We start from the raw sequence: 18,779 nt of genomic DNA, 5'->3' as shown, positions 1-18,779 counted from the left end.
TGATGAACCTCTTCCCATATAGTCCAACCAGATAAAATGCTACAAAATGCTCTGAAGTCAATGAGGGATCATAAAAGCAAAACAAAATAATGCTGTTAGGTAGAAAGATGGTTTTTGTCCTATAAGCTTCTTTTTTGATACAGGAATTAAATCCAGAGTTCTAAGACCTGTATTCCAATCTTGAATTGATAGTGTATCTAACTTATTTCCATGGAAGGCAACATGTCAGATCTAGAGAGAAAAGGTGGAACTTAGCAAATACAGTTCCTTCCATCACAAATTTTATGACTTAAAGGGTAAGATACATATTAACACATGTAACCGCAACAATGAGGAAATATAGGTTTAAATTCAGACTGTGATGAATGGAATTTGGAGTGAGAGTTTATAATTGAACCTAGCCAAGTAGGAAAGCAACACCTGTGCTAGAAATGGGATGATGTGTAACAAGCACTTACATCACAGAATCCTGCTTTCTTATTTACAAAGTCAGAAAATTTTCAAGGATCTGGCCAGTCTGAAATCTCAGTTTCTCACCATCTGATGACTCTAGATGAACCACAAACAGTGCCCTGACTGCACGAAGGCTCCCTTTAAGGCAGGAGAGAATAAGATAAATGTTGACCATTTTTATTATTAAATTTATTTTTTTAAATCTTAAACTGTCCACATCTAAAATCAGGCTAACTCATCAAGACACTCACCCAGGAGAAAGGCCCTGATTAACTGTGATTTCTTGGTTTGAAGGTGATCAACATGGTATGCTCAAATAAAAGGTGGATATGTAAAGATAGATGTCTCAATCTGGCAGTGCTAACCCACAGAGTTCAGCTAGTTCTTCACAAGAAATGAAGCCTTTTAATGATTGATCAATGGGAGAACAACTTAGACCATTTTTGTTATCAGAATTCCTGCATTAAAAACTTACCATTATTTTTGATGAACAAATTCAAATCAATATCTGGATGGAAGCAAGGAGTTTAGGTCAAATTGCACAAGATTAGAAATGTATTGTTCAGTTGCTCAGCTGTGTCAGACTCTTTGTGACCCCATGGACTGCAGCACACCTGGCTTCCCTGTCCTTCACCGTCTCCCAAAGCTTGCTCAAACTCATGTCCAGTGAGTTGTATACAATGACCTAATGTTTGAGTTCACTGTTTCTGAGAAGAGAATGTTGTGTTAGAGGGGGAAAGACTCTCTGCAAAAAGACTTCTTGCAAAAAGTAAAGGAAACATGGATCTTGTTGTTAATGTTGACACATATACAATGCACACCTGTGAAGAAAGAACTAGCTTAACAGTTTAGAGATGATGTGTGTGTGTGTGTGTGTGTGTGTGTGTGCTCACTCAGTCGTGTCAGACTCTTTGTGACCCCATGGACCATAGTCCAACAAGCTCCTCTGTCCATGGAATCTTCCAGGCAAGAATATTGGAGCGAGTTGCCACTTCCTCCTCTAGGGGATCTTTCCTAGCCAGTGATCGAACTGGCATCTGCTGTGTCTCCAGCATTGGCTGGTAGATTTTTTACCACTGAGCCACCTGAGAGCCCCTTAGAGATAGTGAAAAGTGAAAGTGAAGTCGCTTAGTCGTGTCCGACTCTTTGCGACCCCACGGACTGTATAGCGTACCAGGCTCCTCCGTCCGTGGGATTCTCCAGGCAAGAGTACTGGAGTGGGTTGCCATTTCCTTCTCCAGGAGATCTTGCCATCTCAGGGATCGAACCCTGGTCTCCCGCATTGCAGGGAGACACTTTACCATCTGAGCCACCAGGGAAGCTCCCTACAGATAGTATTTTCAGTAATTCCATTAACACATTTGCAGGAAAGTAATAGAATAGGATATTAGAATACCTTATTCTACTACTAGTTATTAATAGTTAGGATGGCTTTTAAATCAGTATTTAGTAATTAATTTTATCAAGTTTTTGTTCTAATGTGTATACCTTTTTCTTTAATCTGTTCAAATGCTTAGACACATCCATTCTTACTTTATAAACATTCTAATGTTGATTGTGCTTACATTAAATTTGGACAATTATGAGGCTTTAATACACTGTTAGAGTCACTTTGATCTCTTTTAGAATTTTAAAAACTATTTTCATGAGTACAACTTGTTTACAATTCTCCCATCCTTATACTGTTTGGTCAGGTTTTTGTAACTAAGCCCTATGAGTCTCAGTAGACATGAGTACAAGTCCTCTTGTAACCCCAGCAGGAGTATGTCTAGGAATTTAAAGGGTTATACAGGTAGCAAGGAGAAGGATTGTATACAGCTCAGAGAGTCTTAAAAGAAAAAGTTCCTAAGCCTGAGAGAAAGGAGCCCTAAAATTTCTCTGTGCTGATCATGCACATAAATACTATAACTAAAGTTTTAGGTAATATGAATTTTACAATATCAGGAACCCTGCTAGTTCATGTAGAAATACCTTTTTCCCTTATTGATACTTGGTATGAATTTATTGTATCGAAACCATGTAGACATAATGCATTTATTTGCCAGAGTATAAAGAAGGGTCGATTAGATTAAAAGCTTAAAATAACCTTAAATGTACATACTACAAAACACCTAATGACCAGTTAATTGTATGATTATAATGCCCGAAGCCAGAAGCTTTGATTAAAAAGGAGCATTAAAAATTTTTTTAAATCCTTATATAAATTAAATTAATACTATTTTTCATGAGCAAATAAAGACTATATGACCTGGAAATAAATGTAAATTATTCCTCAAAAATATTGCTAAGAAAATAATTGAAAGGATAAAAATGGAAATATCATTATTTTCTAAAAACAGCAAAAAACTGAAAAAGTGCAGGTGGTGATTGTGATTTCTCAACCCAATAACAAACATTACCATTCTAAAGAAAAAACTGTAATGATCAAAAATTGTTCTTAATATAAGAAAATATATTTCAAACATTAATGATAACGAGTCACATTTAAAAACTTACACTCTGGTTTCTAAAGTACATTAGATTGTGGTTCAGGGTTACTGAAAAAAAAAAGTTAAGAATTGATACAGATGATCATGGATAAACACTTTTATGCTAATCATTTTTGTTATAAATTATTTTAAACAAACTTAAAAAAACTGTTTCAGCACTGACTTTTTTTTTTTTTTAAATAAATCTCCTCCCTTTGTGTTGTCATTGCAGAGAGCCATGTGGGGAGGGAATGAGACAGAACCCACAAATTTCATCCTCCTGGGATTCTTCCCAGAATTTAGATACATCACAGCTTTGGTTTCCATTGTTCTCCTCATCTACATGGCTGCCTTCATTGGCAACACTCTTCTGGTCCTCCTCATTTGGTTGGATTCCCGGCTCCATACCCCCATGTACTTCCTGCTCGGTCAGCTCTCTTTAATGGATTTGACTTTGACCTCTAGCATCATACCCAAGATGGTGGCCAATTTCTTCTCTGGATGGCAAAGCATCTCATTCCTGGCTTGTGGGACTCAAATATTTTTCTCGCTGACAGTAGCCATTGGAGAATGCATCCTTATAACTGTCATGTGTTTTGATCGCTATGTGGCTATCTGCAGTCCCCTGCGGTACCCTGTCATCATGAGTCCTAGGATGTGCTGGCAGATGGCTGCCATGTCTTGGGCTGGAGGTGCCCTTACTTCCTTTGGCCACACTGCTTTCACCTTACATTTTCACATCTGTAGCCCCAGAGAGATTCCTCACTTCTTCTGTGAAGTCATGGCTGTTCTTAGGATTGTCTGTGAGGACATCTCAGCCTATGAGAAGGCTGTAGTGGTGACCAGCATCCTAGTCCTGCTGCTGCCCTTATCTCTCATCTTGTCCTCCTACGTTCTCATCTTCCTTGCTGTACTCCGAATGAACTCCCCAGAAGGCAGGAACAAGACTCTGGCCACTTGCTCCTCTCATCTCTGTGTGGTGGGTCTCTATTTTGGTCCAGGTATGTGCATCTACATGAGGCCTGGTTCTGCCAAGACTCCAAAGTTGAACCAGGGTCTCTTTCTCTTTGGGACTGTCCTTACCCCTCTCCTGAACCCTCTTGCATACAGTCTCAGAAACAAAGAAGTTCTATGTTCACTAAAAAAGTTGATGGGGAGGTTTCAGTCCACCAGATAGAGAGCAGAGTTTTCCTTTTAGCTGCAAACCATCTTAGTGATGCACATGCAAAGAGGCGTTTTTTTTTAAAAAAATTAAAATATAATCCCTGTAAGAATTATATTGTATAATCCCTGAAAAAGTCAACCAATTTTTAAGAGCTGCTTCCCTCAACCTGACTTCATCTGGAAGAAAAAAATGTTTGAAATCCTCCTTTCTCCATCTTGGAATTTCTGTTAAATTGTCCTAGATGATACATTGATGAGGGAAAAGATATTTTGCTCATCAGCCCTCTACGCCATTCATACTTGATAGCCTCGTGTACCATAATATTTGCCAAGTTTCTTGTTGTTTCATGAGAGAAAGGTCAATATCTGCACCTGTAGAATGAAGAATATTGTCAAGCACACAGGTGGTGCTCAAAATCATTCACTTGTTAAATTAATGAGCATTATAAAGTTTCCAGTGTTGTTTTGTTCCACCAAACAGGAATGTAGTATCTCTAAATCCTATGGAAATGCAAAGTCTTCAATCCACATCGCTGTTTACAGAGTAGCTCTTTGATCATCTGCTTTAGAATTACTTATTGCCTTTATTAATAGTATCTATAAAGTTCAGTTCTGTGTCCGTCTCAGACCAGCAGAATTAGAATATACTATGTGAGCTTCAAGAATCTGAGTGGAAGACCTTCTTCCATTGATTCTCTCATGTAACAGTGGGTAGGAGCCACTGATCTACTTAATGATTTAGTTTCCTAGAGCATCATTACAAAATGATTTTTCAGTCTTAAAGTGTCCTGATCTGTTTTTTTTTTTTTCTGATCTGTTTTTAATGAAGCATCAGTTCAGTTCAGTTCAGTTCAGTCGCTCAGTCGTGTCCAACTCATAGGATGAGTTAAATAGATGGCAAAAACTATTGTTTAAGAAAAATAGTAGAGGCTTCCCTGGTGATTCAGTGGTAAGGAATCCAGCTGCCAATGCAGGAGACATGGCTTTGATCCCTGATCTGGGAAGATCCTACATGTTGCGGAGCAATTAAGCCTGTGAGCCACAAATATTGAGCCTGTGGTCTACAGCATGGAAACCACAATTACTGAGCCCAGGCACCACAGCTCCTGAAGCCCATGTGCCCTAGATCACATGCTGCACAACAAGAAAAGCCACTACAGTGAGAAGCCTGAGCACTACGAGGAAGAGTAGCCCCTGCACGCTGCAATTAGAGAAGCCTGCATAGCAATGAAGGCCCACCACAACCAAACAAATTAATTCATTCATGTAGAATAAATTAATAGTGTAGAAACGATTTCAAGCATCTTTTCTGACCACAGCAGCTTGAAACCAGAAATTTACCAAGGGGAAAAAAATGAGGAAAAAATAATTACATGGAGCTAAATAACATGCTACCAAAATGGCTCAATGAAAACATTAAAAGGGAAAAATTAAAAGAAATTAACAGATACCTTATGGAGAAGGCAATGGCAACCCTCTCCAATACTCTTGCCTGGAAAATCCCATGGATGGAGGAGGCTGGTAGGCTGCAGTCCATGGGGTCGCTAAGAATCGGACACGACTGAAGTGACTTAGCAGCAGCAGCAGAAGCAGCAGCAACAGATACCTTGAGGCAAAAGAAAATGAAGCACAACCATATGAAATCTATAGGACTCAGCAAAACCATTTCTTGGCAGTTCATAGCGATAAGGGCTGTCCTCAAACACAGAGCCAAAAACCAGGAGAAACCAAACTGCCAAACAGACCACTGAAAATAATTTGATAAGAAGGTGGGATGATTCGGGAGAATGGCATTGAAACATGTATAATATCATATATGAAATGAATCGCCAGTCCAGGTTCGATGCATGATATTGGATGCTTGGGGCTGGTGCACTGGGACGACCCAGAGGGATGGTACGGGGAGGGATGAGAGAAGGGGTTCAGGATGGGGAACACGTGTATACCTGTGGTGGATTCATGTTGATGTATGGCAAAACCAATACAATATTGTAAAGTAATTAACCTCCAATTAAAATAAATAAATTTATATTTTTAAAAAAGAAGAAAAAGAACAAACAAAACTCAATGTCATCTAAAGGAAGGAAATAACAAAGATCAGGGAGGAAATAAATAGATATTAAAAGAAAAAACAATAGGACAAAAATACACAAGAGCTGATTATTTGTAAGGGTTAACAAAATTGACAAAACTCTGGCCAGGTTCACCACGAAGGAAAAAGAATCTCAAAAAATAAAACCTGAAAAAGGAGAAATCTCAACTGATATCTCAGAAATAAGAAAAGAAAATACTATGAGCAATTATATGACAACAAATTTTTGAAAACCTAGAAGAAATGGACAACAGTCTGAGAAACATAGAGCCCACCAAATTGAATCAAGAAGAAATAAATAATTTAAATAGAACAATCACTAGACATGAAATAGAATCTGTAATTTAAAATACAAGAAAGAAAAACAAAAAAACTCCCCACGAAAAAGTCCAAGACCAGATGACTTCACAGGTGAATTCTAACAAATATACAAGGAAGAGATTACACTAATCATCCTTAAACACTTTCAAACTCTTGGAGAGAAGGGACCACTCCCAAAGATATTCTATGAATCCACCATTACCCTAATATGAAAACCAAAGATACCACCAAAACAGAAAATTAAAGGCCATATCTTCGATGAATATAGGTCCAAGAATTCTCAACAATATATTACCCAACCAAATGCAACAAAACATAACAGCAATCATACATAACCAAGTAAAGTCAACCAAATAAATAAATAAATAAAATATCTAGGAATTGTTTAGTTGCTATGTCGTGTCCAGTTCCTTGAAATCTCATGGGCAGCGGGCTTTCCTGTCCTTCACTATCTCCTGGAGTTTGGTCAAACTCAGATCCATTGAGTTGGTGATGCCATCCGGCCACTTCATGCTCTGTCATCCCCTTCTCCTCCTGCGTCTTTCCCAGCATCAGGGTCTTTTCCAATGAGTCAGTTCTTTGCATCAGGTGGCCAAAGTACTGGAGCATCAGCTTTAGAATCAGTCCTTTCAATGAATATTCAAGGTTGATTTTATTTTAGGATTGGCTGGTTTTATCTCCTTGCTGTCCAAGAGACTCTCAAGAGTCTTCTCCAGAACTACAGTTTGAAAGCATCAGTCTTCAGATTAAGCATTCATCCTTTTTATGGTCCAACTCTCACATCTGTACATGACTACTGGAAAAAACCATAGTTTTGAATATATGCACCTTTGTCAGCAAAGTGATGTCTTTGCTTTTTTATGCTGTCTACGTTTCTCATAACTTTTTTTCCAAGAAGCCAACCATCTTTTAATTTCATGGCTGTGGTCACCATCTGTAGTGATTTTGGAGCCCAAGAAAACAAAATCTATCACTGTTTCCATTTTTCCTATCTATTTGTCAAGAAGTGATGGGACTGGATGCTGTGATCTTAGTTTTTTGAATACTGAGTTTTAAGCCAGCTTTTTCACTGTATTCTTACACTTTCAGCAAGAGGCTCTTTAGTTCCTATTCAATTTTTGCCATTAGGATGGTATCATCTGCATATCTGAGGTTGCTGATATTTCTTCTGGCAATTTTAATTCAGCATGTGATTCAACCAGGCTGGCATTTTGCATGATGTACTCTGCATATAAGTTAAATACACAGGGTCAGGGTACTTCTTCCCCAGTTTTGAACCAATCTGTTGTTCCATGTCCAGTGCTAACTGTTTCTTCTTGACTTGAATACAGATTTCTCGGGAGGCAGGTAAGGTGGTCTGGTATTCCCATCTCTAAGAATTTTCCACGGTTTGTTGTCATACAGATAGTCAAAGGCTTTACCGTAGTCAGTGAAGCAGAAGTATATGTTTTTTTAGGAATTCCTTTGTTTTTCTATGATCCAGCAGATGCTGGCAATTTGATCTCTGGTTCCTCTGCCTTTTCTAAGTCCAGCTTGTACATCTGGAACTTCTGAGTTCACATACTGTTGAAGTCTAGCTTGAAGGATTTTGAGCATTACTTCACTAGCACATGAAAAGAGTGCTATTGTATGGTAGTTTGAACATTCTTAGGCATTGCCCTTCTTTGGAACTGGAATGAAATCTGGCATTTTCCAGTCATGTGGCCATTGCTGAGTTATCCAAATTTGCTAATATATTGAATAGAGCACTATAACAGTGTCATCTTTTAGGATTTGAAATAGGTCAACAGGAATTCCAACACCACCAATAGCTTTGTTCATAATAATGCTTCCTAAGGCCCTGACTTCATACTCTAGGATATCTGGCTCTAGGTGAGTAACCACATCATCATAGCTATCTAGGCCATTAAGAGCTCTTTTTGTGTAGTTCTGTGTATTATTGCCACCTCTTCTTAATCACTTCTGTTTCTATTAGGTCATTGTAATTTCTGTCCTTTTTTGTGCCCATCTTTGCAAGAAATGTTCCCTTGGTATCTGTAATTTTCCTGAAGTGACCTCTAGTCTCTCTCATTCAGTTGTTTGCCACTATTTATTTGCATTGTTCACATAAGAAGGCTTTCTTATCTCTCCTTGCTATTCACTGGAACTCTGCATTCAGTTGGATATAAGTTCCCTTTCTCTTTTGCCTTTTGCATCTCTTCATTTCTCAGCTATTTGTAATGCCTCCTCAGACAACCATTTTTCCTTCTTGCATTTCTTTTTCTTTGGGATGGTTTTGGTCACTGCCTTCTGTACAATGTCACAAACCTCCATCCATAGTTCTTCAGACACTCTGTCTATCAGATCTAATCCCTTGATTCTGTTTGTCACCTCCACTGTAAAATCAATTGTAAGGAATTTGATTTAGACCATACCTGAATGGCATAGTGGTTTTCCATACTTTCTCAATTTAAGTCTGAATTTTGCAATAAGGAACTCATTATTTGAGTCACAAGTGTCAGATTTTTGGCTTCCCTGACAGCTCAGTTGGTAAAGAATGCCCCTGCAATGCAGGAGATCCCAGTTCAATTCCTGGGTTGGGAAGATCCCCGGAGAAGGGATCGGCTACCCACCCCAGTATTCTTGGGCTTCCCTTATGGCTCAGCTGGTAAAGAATCTGCCTGCGATGCGGGAGACCTGGGTTCGATCCCTGGGTTGGGAAGATTCCCTGGAGAAGGGAAAGGCTACCCACTCCAGTTTTCACAAAGAGTCAGACATGACTGAGTGACTTTAAATGTAAATGTAATATATCTGAGTCATAGTCAGCTCCACATCTTGTTTTTGCTGACTGTATAGAGCCTCCCCATCTTTGGCTCAAAGAATATAATCAATCTGATTATGGTGCTGAACTATGTGTATTATGGTGATGAACATGTATAGATTCATCTCTTGTGTTGTTGGAAGAGGGTGTTTGTTATGACCAGCGTGTTCTCTTGACAAACTTCTGTTAACCTTTGCCCTACTTCATTTTGTACTTCAAGGCCAAATTTGTCTGTTACTCCAGGTATCTCTTGACTTCCTACTTTTGCCTTCCAATATCCTATGATGAGAGCTTCCCTGGTGGCTCAGAGGTTAAAGCGTCTGCCTGCAATGTGGGAGACCTGGGTTCGATCCCTGGGTTGGGAAGATCCCCTGGAGAAGGAAATGGCAACCCACTCCAGTATTCTTGCCTGGAGAATCCCATGGACAGAGGAGCCTGGTAGGCTACAGTCCATGGGATCGCAAAGAGTCGGGCATGACTGAGCAACTTCACTTTCACTTTTCATCCTATGATGAAAAGGACATCTTTTTTTGGTGTTAGGTCTTGGAGGTCTCCATAGAACTGTTTGACTTTAGCTTCTTCAGCTTCTTTGGGCATATACTTGGTTTACTGTGATGTTAAATGGTTTACCTTGGAAATAAAATGAGATCATTCTCTCATTTTTTGGGCCTGCACCCACTGACATTGCACCAAGTACTGCATTTTGGACTCTTCTATTGACTATGAGGGTACTCTATTTCTTCTATAGGATATGTGTAAAAATCTTATATGCTGTGGACTATAAAACTTAAAAAAGAAAATAAAGCAAATTCAAAGAAATGGGAATATATCTGATACTCTTGGATTTGAAAAAAATAATATTGTTAAATGGCAATGCTACCCAAAGCAATGTACAGATAATGCAATTTCTATCCAATTACTCATGATATTTTTTCACAGAACTAGATAAAAAAATCCAGAATTTTATATGAAATTATAAAAGACCCAGAATTGCCAAATCAATCCCAAGGGGGGGAAATCCCAAAGTAGGAGGCATAACCTTCCCAGATTTCAGAAAATATTACAAACTTGCGCTAGTCAAAAATCTTGTGGTATTGGTAGAAAAGCAGACATATGTATTAATGGAACAGAATAGAGACCCCAGAAATAAACCCACATACTTAAGATCAATTAATCTTCAACAAAGAAGGCAAGAATATAAAATGAGAAAAAATCTCTTCAGCAAGTGAAGGTGAGAAAGTTAATCATTGAAATTAGGACACACCCTCACACCATGCATGAAAATAAATACATGATGGCTTAAATATTAAACTAAAGCTATGACACTAGAAAACTAGAAGAGAGCATAGGAAAAACATTCTGTGCCATATATCATACCAATGTTTTCTTAGATCACTCTCCCAAGGCAATAGAAATGGAAAAAATATAGAGATGGGACCTAATCAAACTCACTGGTCAGGGCATAGACTTGGATTGCCGTGATACTGAATGGTTTGCCTTGGAAACGAACAGAGCTCATTCTGTCGTTTCTGAGTTTGCATCCAAGTACTGCATTTTGGACTTTTCTGTTAACTATGATGGCTACTCCATTTCTTCTAAGGGATGCCTGCCTGCAGTAGTAGATACAATGGTCATCTGAGTTAAATTCACCCATTCCAGTCTATTTTAGTTCACCAGTTCCTAAAATGTTGATGTTCACTCTTGCTATCTCCTGTTTGACCACTTCCAATTTACTATGATTCATGGACCTAACATTCCAGGTTCCTATGCAATATTGCTCTTTACAGCATCGGACTTTACTTCCATCTCCAGTCACATCCACAACTGGGTATTGTTTTTGCTTTGGCTCCGGGTTTTCATTCTTTCTGGAGTTATTACTCCACTCTTCCCCAGTAGCATATTGGGCACCTACCGACCTGGGGAGCTCATGTTTCAGTGTCCTATCTTTTTGCCTTTTCATACTGTTCATGGGGTTCTCAGTCATGTCTGACTCTTTGGGACCCTATGGACTATGCAGCCCATGGAATTCTCCAGGCCAGAATACTGGAGTGGGTAGCCTTTCCCTTCTCCAGGGGATATTCCCAACCCAGGGATTGAACCCAGGTCTCCTGCATTGCAAGCAGATTCTTTACCAGCTGAGCCACAAGGGAACCCCATAGATTCAAGGGATTAGATCTGATAGACAGAGTGCCTGAAGAACTATGGACAGAGGTTCATGACATTGTGCAGGAGGCAGAGATCATGATCATCCAAAGAAAAAGAAATGCAAACAAGGCAAATGGTTGTCTGAGGAGGCCTTACAAATACCTGAGAAAAGAAGAGAAATGAAGGGCAAAGGAGAAAAGGAAAGATATACCCATTTGAATGCAGAGTTCCAAAGAAGACCAAGGTGAGATAAGAAAGCCTTCCTCAGTGGTCAATGCAAAGAAACATAGGAAAACAATAGAATGGGAAAGACTAGAGATCTCTTCAGGAAAATTAGAGATACCAAGGGAACATTTCGTGCAAAGATAGGCACACTAAAGGACAGAGGTATGGACCTAACAGAAGCAGAAGATATTAAGAAGAGGTGGCAAGAATACACAGAAGAACTATACAAAAAAGATCTTCATGACCCAAATAAACATGATGGTATGATCACTCACCTACAGCCGGACATCCTGGAATGTGAAGTCAGGTGGGCCTTAGGAAGCATCCCTACGAACAAAGCTAGTGGAAGTGATAGAATTCCAGTTGAGCTATTTCAAATCCTGGAAGATGATGCTGTGAAAGTGCTGCACTCAATATGCCAGCAAATTTGGAAAACTCAGCAGTGGCCACAGGACTGGAAAAGGTCCATTCTCAATTCAATCCCAAAGAAAGGCAATGCCAAAGAATGTTCAAACTACCACACAATTGCCCTCATCTCACACAATAGTAAAGTAATACTCAAAATTCTCCAAGCCAGGCATCAACAATATGTGAACTGTGAGCTTCCAGATGTTCAAGCTGGATTTAGAAAAGACAGAGGAACCAGAGATCAAATTGTCAATATCCATTGGATCACTGAAAAATCAAGAGAGTTCCAGAAAAACATCTATTTCTGCTTTATTGACTATGCCAAAGCCTTTGACTGTGTGGATCACAATAAACTGTGGAAAATTCTGAAAGACATGGGCATACCAGACCACCTGACCTGCCTCTTGAGAAATCTGTATGCAGGTCAGGAAGCAACAGTTAGAACTAGACATGGAACAACAGACTGGTTCCAAATAGGGAAAGGAGTATGTCAAGGCTGTATATTGTCACCCTGCTTATTTAACTTATATGCAGAGTAAATCAAGAGAAATGCTGGGCTGAATGAAGCACAAGCTAGAATCAAGATAGCTGGGAGAAATATCTATAATCTCAGATACGCAGATGATATCACCCTTATGGCAGAAAGCAAAGAAGAACTAAAGAGCCTCTTGATGAAAGTGAAAGGGGAGAGTGAAAAAGTTGTCTTAAAACTCAGCATTTAGAAAACTAAGATCATGGCATCTGGTCCCATCGCTTCATGGGAAATAGATGGGTAAACAGTGGAAACAGTGTCAGACTTTTATTTTGGGGGGCTCCAAAATCACTTCAGATGGTGACTGCGGCCATGAAATTAAAAGACGCTTGCTTCTTGGAAGAAAAGTTATCACCAACCTGGAGGGCATATTAAAAAGCAGAGACATTACTTTGCCAACAATGGTCCATCTAGTCAAAGCTTTGCTTTTTCCAGTAGTCATGTATGAATGTGAGAGATGGACTATAAAGAAAGCTGAGCACTGAAGAACTGATGCTTTGAACTGTGGTGTTGGAGAAGACTCTTGAGCATCCCTTGGACTGCAAGGAGACCCAAACAGTCCATCCTAAAGGAAATCAGTCCTGAATATTCATTGGAAGGACTGATGTTGAAGCTGAAACTCCAATACTTTGGCCACCTGATGTGAATAACTGACTCATTTGAAAAGACCCTGGTGCTGGGAAAGATTGCAGGCAGATGACCAAGGGGATGACAGAGGATGAGGTGGTTGGATTGCATCACTGACTCAATGGACATGAGTTTGAGTAGGCTCTGGGAGCTGGTGATGGACTGGGAGGCCTGGTGTGCTGCAGTCCATGGGGTCACAAAGAGTCAGACTCGACTGAATGACTGAACTGAACTGATGGGGTTCTCAAGGCAAGAATATTGAAGTGGTTTGCCATTCTCTTCTCTAGTAATTGAACATTACTCACCTGTGAAAAAAGAACAGAAAAGAGTGGATATATGTTTATGTATAAATGATTTACTCTGCTGTACATATGAGATTAATGCAACATTGTAAGTTAGCTATATTCAATTAAAAAATTAAAATTAGTCAAATATTTTAACAGCTTCTTCAGATACCCAGAAGAAGAAATTACTCCTGAAGATGGCCTTAGGATTTGAGTTGCAACATCAGCTCTTAGGAGAATCTGTAGCCTGTTGTCCTGATGTAGAATTTAGTCTTGCCAGCTTCCAGAACTGCAGAAGCTAGTTACTTTCAATCAATGTCTATTGTCAGTCAATGTCAATGTCTGTCTCTCTAACTCCTTCATAGGTATATATACATACATGTGTATATGCACACACACACACACGTCCTATTGATTCTGTTTCTCTAGAGAACACTGACCAATACACCAACAAATGAGAAAATATTTTTTAAAACTTAAATAAACAATTTGAAACAACTTACATTGCTAAATCTCAAGAAAACTGGAATCACGCAAAACAGAGAGTCTAAAGAATTCAGTTACACAAGAGAAACAAACAAAAAAAAATGTGTTGAAAGCATTGTGCAAAAAAAGCACCCGACACAGGTACAAAAGATTTCTACCAAACATCCAAAGATGCGATTATCCTATTTGAATTATAGAATACACAAAAGAACTATACAGAAAAGGTCTTAATGACCCAGATAACTGTGATGATATGGTCACTCACATAGAGCTGGATGTTTTGGAATGTGAAGTCAAGTGGGCCTTAGGAACCATTAGTGTTGTGTTAGTCGCTCATTTGTGTCTGATTCTTTGCAACCCCATGAAGAGTAGCCCGCCAGGCTCTTCTGTCCGTGAAATTCTCCAGGCAAAATCCTGGAGTGGGTTGCCATTCCCTTCTCCAGGGGATGAAACTCTGGTCTTCTGCATTGCAGGCAGATTCTTTACCAACTGAGCCACCAGGGAAGCCCTTGTTAGTAGGAAGGATTACTACTAACAAAGCTAGTGGAAGTGATGGAATTCCAGCTAAGCTATTTCAAATCCTAAAAGATGATGCTCTTAAAGACCTTCACTCATTATGCCAGCAAATTTGGAAGACTCAGCAGTTGCCACAGGACTGGAAAAGGTCAGTCTTCATTTCAATCCCAAAGAATATTCAAACTACTGTATAATTCTGATCATTTCACATGCTACCAATATTATGCTCAAAATCCTTCAAGCTAGGCTTCAGCAGTTTGTGAACTGAAAACTTCCAGATAGACAAGCTAGGTTTAGAAAAGGCAGAGGAACCAGAGATCAAATTGCCAACATTTGTTGGATCATGGAGAGCAAGAGAATTCCAGAAAAAAAGCCTACTTCTGCTTCATTGACTGTGCTAAAGCCTTTAACTGTGGATCACAACAAACTGTGGAAAATTGTTAAAAAGATGGGAGTACCAGACCACCTTACCTGCCTCCTGAGATACCTGTATGCAGGACAAGAAGCAACAGCTAGAAATGGACATGGAACAATGACTAGTTCAAAATTGGGAAAGAAGTAAGACAAGGTTGCATACTGTCACTGTGGTTATTTAACGTATATGCAGAGGGTATGTGTGTGCTTGTTGCTGTCATGTCTGACTCTTTGCAACCCCATGGACTGTAGCCTGCCAGGCTCCTAAGGCCATGGAATTCTCCACGCAAGTATACTGGAATGGGTAGCCATTCTCTTCTCCAGGGGATCTTCCTGACCCAGAAATTGAACACAGGTCTCCTGCATTGCAGGAAGATTCTTTATCATTTAAGCTACAGTACATCATGTGAAATGCCAGACTGGATGAATCACAAGCTGGAATCAAGATTGCTGGGAGAAATATCAACAACCTCAGATACACAAATGATACCACTCTAATAGCAGAAAGTGAAGAGGAACTAAAGAGCTTTTGATGAGGGTGAAAGAGGAGAGTGAAATGCTGGCTTGAAACTCAAAACACTAAGATCTTGGCATCCAGTCCCATCACTTCATGGCAAATATTAACAGAAGGGTGAAAAGTTGAAGCAGTGACAGATTTTGTTTTCTTGGGATCCAAAATCAATGCAGATGGTAACTGTAGCCATGAAATTAAAGGATGCTTGCTCCTTGAAAGAAAAGCTATGGCAAAACTAGACAGCGTATTAAAAAGTAGATACAACACTTTACCAACAAAGGTCCATATAGTCAAGTTATGGTTTTTCCTGCAGTCATGTATGGATGTGAGAGCTGGACCATAAAGAAGGTTGAGTGCTGAAGAACTGATGCCTTCGAATTGTGGTGCTGGAAAAGACTCTTGAGAATCAGTGGCCCGCAAGTAGATCAAACCAGTCAACCCTAAAGGAAATCATTCCTGAATATTAATTGGAAAGACTAATGCTGCAACGAAACTCCAATACTTTGGCCATCTGATGCAAACAGTTAACTCATTGGAAAAGGCCCTGATGGTGGGGAAGAGTGAAGGCAAAAGGAGAAGGAGCAGTAGAGAATAAGATAGTTAGATAGCATCATCAACTCCATGGACACGAATCTGAGCAAAGTCTGGGAGATAGTGGAGGACAGCGCAGCCTGGTATGCAGGAAGTAGTCCGTGGGGTCAGACAGAGTCACACATGACTTGAAAGTGAAAGTGAAGTCATTCAGTTTTGTCTGACTCTTTGTGACCCCATAGACTGTAACCTACCAGTCTCCTCCATCCGTGGGATTTTCCAGGCAAGAATACTGAAGTGGGTTGCCGTTTCCTTCTCCAGGGGATTTTCCCAACCCAGGGATTACTGGGTCTCCTGCATTGTAGGTAGACGCTTTGCCTTCTGAGCCACCAGGGAAGTCCATGACTTCCCTTCCATGACACATGACTTAGTGACAAAAAATTAAAAAAACAAGAGCATTGAAGTGGAAGAATAACAATGAAATATGGTATTGATGATAAAACAAAAATAGCACAAAAATTCTTTTAAGCAAATCTGTACAATAAAATCTACCTTATCTGTTATAAATATAAAGTATTTATAGTCTAAAATACTATAACATATAAAATTGATGAATCTGATGATCTGAAAATAAAAAAACCTTCAGTTCAGTTCAGTCGCTCAGTCGTGTCCGACTCTTTGCGACCCCATGAATCACAGCACGCCAGGCCTCCCTGTCCATCACCATCTCCCGGAGTTCACTCAGACTCACGTCCATCGAGTCCGTGATGCCATCCAGCCATCTCATCTTTGGTTGTCCCCTTCTCCTCCTGCCCCCAATCCCTCCCAGCATCAGAGTCTTTTCCAATGAGGCAACTCTTCGCATGAGGTGGCAAAATCTCCAAGCAAAGTCAAATGATAAATGAAAAACTGCAGAAAATATGTTTACACTTGTACCACAAAGAATTACTGTTTCTAATATTTAAAACCTTCTTAAAAATGAGAGTTAAAAATCAACAACTCCTTAGAGAAATGGCAAAAGCTTTGAAAGGACAGTTTATAGATAGGGAAATGCACATGGTTCTTAAATACTAAAAAATGATCAATCTGATGCTCATAATGTAAATTAAAATAATACTATATTAAAAACACAATGCCTCACCTACAAATCTCCTAAGTTTAACAACACATATTATTGGTGAGGCTGTGGAAAATCAGTTCAGTTCAGTTGCTCAGTCGTGTCTGACTCTTTGTGACCCCATGGACTGCAGCACGCCAGGCCTCCCAATCCATCACCAACTCCCACAGCCTACTCAAACTCATGTCCATTGAGTCAGTGATGCCATCCAACCATCTCATCCTCTGTTGTCCCAAACTAGGCACTTTCAGACATTGCTGGCAGAAACAGAAAATGATACAATCCGTATACAAAGAAATTTGTATTTAGTAAAATTACACTCACAGTGCCCTTCAACCTAACAATACCACTTCTAAAATCCTAAACTGAATTTACACATGTAAAAATTAAAAAGGTATTTGTTGTAACACCATTTATTTTATAATAAATAAAGGAATCAAAAGAAACCTTTTGATCAAAAGAAATATTTTGATTTCAAATATTTCCTATTTTTTTAATTCATGCTCTCTTTAGGAATGCAAACTTGACACTGTGATGCTTCTTCAATTTTCTCCATTATCAAAGAAAAATATACTAACATAAATACACATTTATGGAATTTTACAGTTTCGTTATTCTATATGCCATTCTGCAACTTGTTCTCACTTGACATTACCTCATGGACATTTTTCTCAGTAAATAGATTTGGATGTAGCACATTGCTTTTAACATATACAAAATACAAAAATATGAATGTGTGCCAAAATGTTCAGCTCATTTGCAGGATTTTGCTTCCATGGTTAATGGTAGTTACAATAAAAATTCTTAAACATATATTTAAATTGCGGTGCTTTCATTTCTGCAGAATAGTTTTAAGGTATGTGTGTTCTAATGTGTTTTCAGGTTACTTTCTTAAAAGATTGTGACAATTTAACCTACCACCAACAGTTTATGAGAAGGTATATTTGCCTGAATCTTAACTAGCACTTGATAGGGATTATGGAATAAGGTTGTAGTCTGTGAAGCCTTTACATTCACTCTAAAGTGAACTGGCTTAAACAGAGATTTAACCTTGGATCCTAAGGTCACTGACTCAATCATTAATATAATAATTACAGATACATCCCAGACTAAAGAATATGGATTAAAATGGTGACATGATCTAGAAACACCTGGCTAAACTGTATCTTCTTCCCATAATTTCCATTAGCCTTCTCCTCTATTTATTGGTTTGAATAATGCATATTTTATCACTTTTAATTAAGCAAAAGAAAGTGAAGTTGCTCAGTCATGTCTGACTCTTTGTGACCCCATGGACTGTAGCCCACCAGGCTTCTCCGTCCATAGAATTTTCCAGGCCAGAGTACTGGAGTGGGTTGCCATTTCCTTCTCCAGGGAATTTTCCCAACCCTGGGATCGAACCCAGGTCTCCCGCATTGCAGGCAGACACTTTACCGTCTGAGCCACCAGGGAAGCGGGCTTGTATAATGCATATTTTTTCACTTTTACTTAAGTGCATTGTAAACACCACATCCAGGTAAGTCACACCAGCCTCTTGTCATCCTTTGCCACAATAATGAGTCCAATGATGGGATAAAGCAGAAGTAAATTAAGCAAAATGTTGGCTAAATTTGTGGCAGCCTGAAGAAAAGAATGGGGAATGGTGGCTATTTTTCTTCAGAGAATAATTGTAAATAATTAGA

At 39.2% G+C, this 18,779-nt stretch overlaps 1 protein-coding gene across 1 annotated transcript; it reads left to right on the top strand.

Moving 5' to 3' along the window:
• Positions 1-3,159: 3,159 nt before the first annotated feature.
• On the top strand, positions 3,160-4,098 carry LOC128051456 (olfactory receptor 2M5-like). The gene has a single exon (XM_052644046.1). It carries the CDS (start codon positions 3,160-3,162, stop codon positions 4,096-4,098), a length of 939 nt encoding a protein of 312 aa, XP_052500006.1.
• The last annotated feature ends 14,681 nt before the right edge of the window (positions 4,099-18,779 follow it).

The sequence above is a fragment of the Budorcas taxicolor genome, chromosome 7 (genome assembly GCF_023091745.1).
Source record: "Budorcas taxicolor isolate Tak-1 chromosome 7, Takin1.1, whole genome shotgun sequence".
Taxonomy (NCBI): domain Eukaryota; kingdom Metazoa; phylum Chordata; class Mammalia; order Artiodactyla; family Bovidae; genus Budorcas; species Budorcas taxicolor.
The sequence above is the reverse complement of the archived record's forward strand: the minus strand, read 5'-3'. Positions and strand labels throughout refer to the sequence as shown.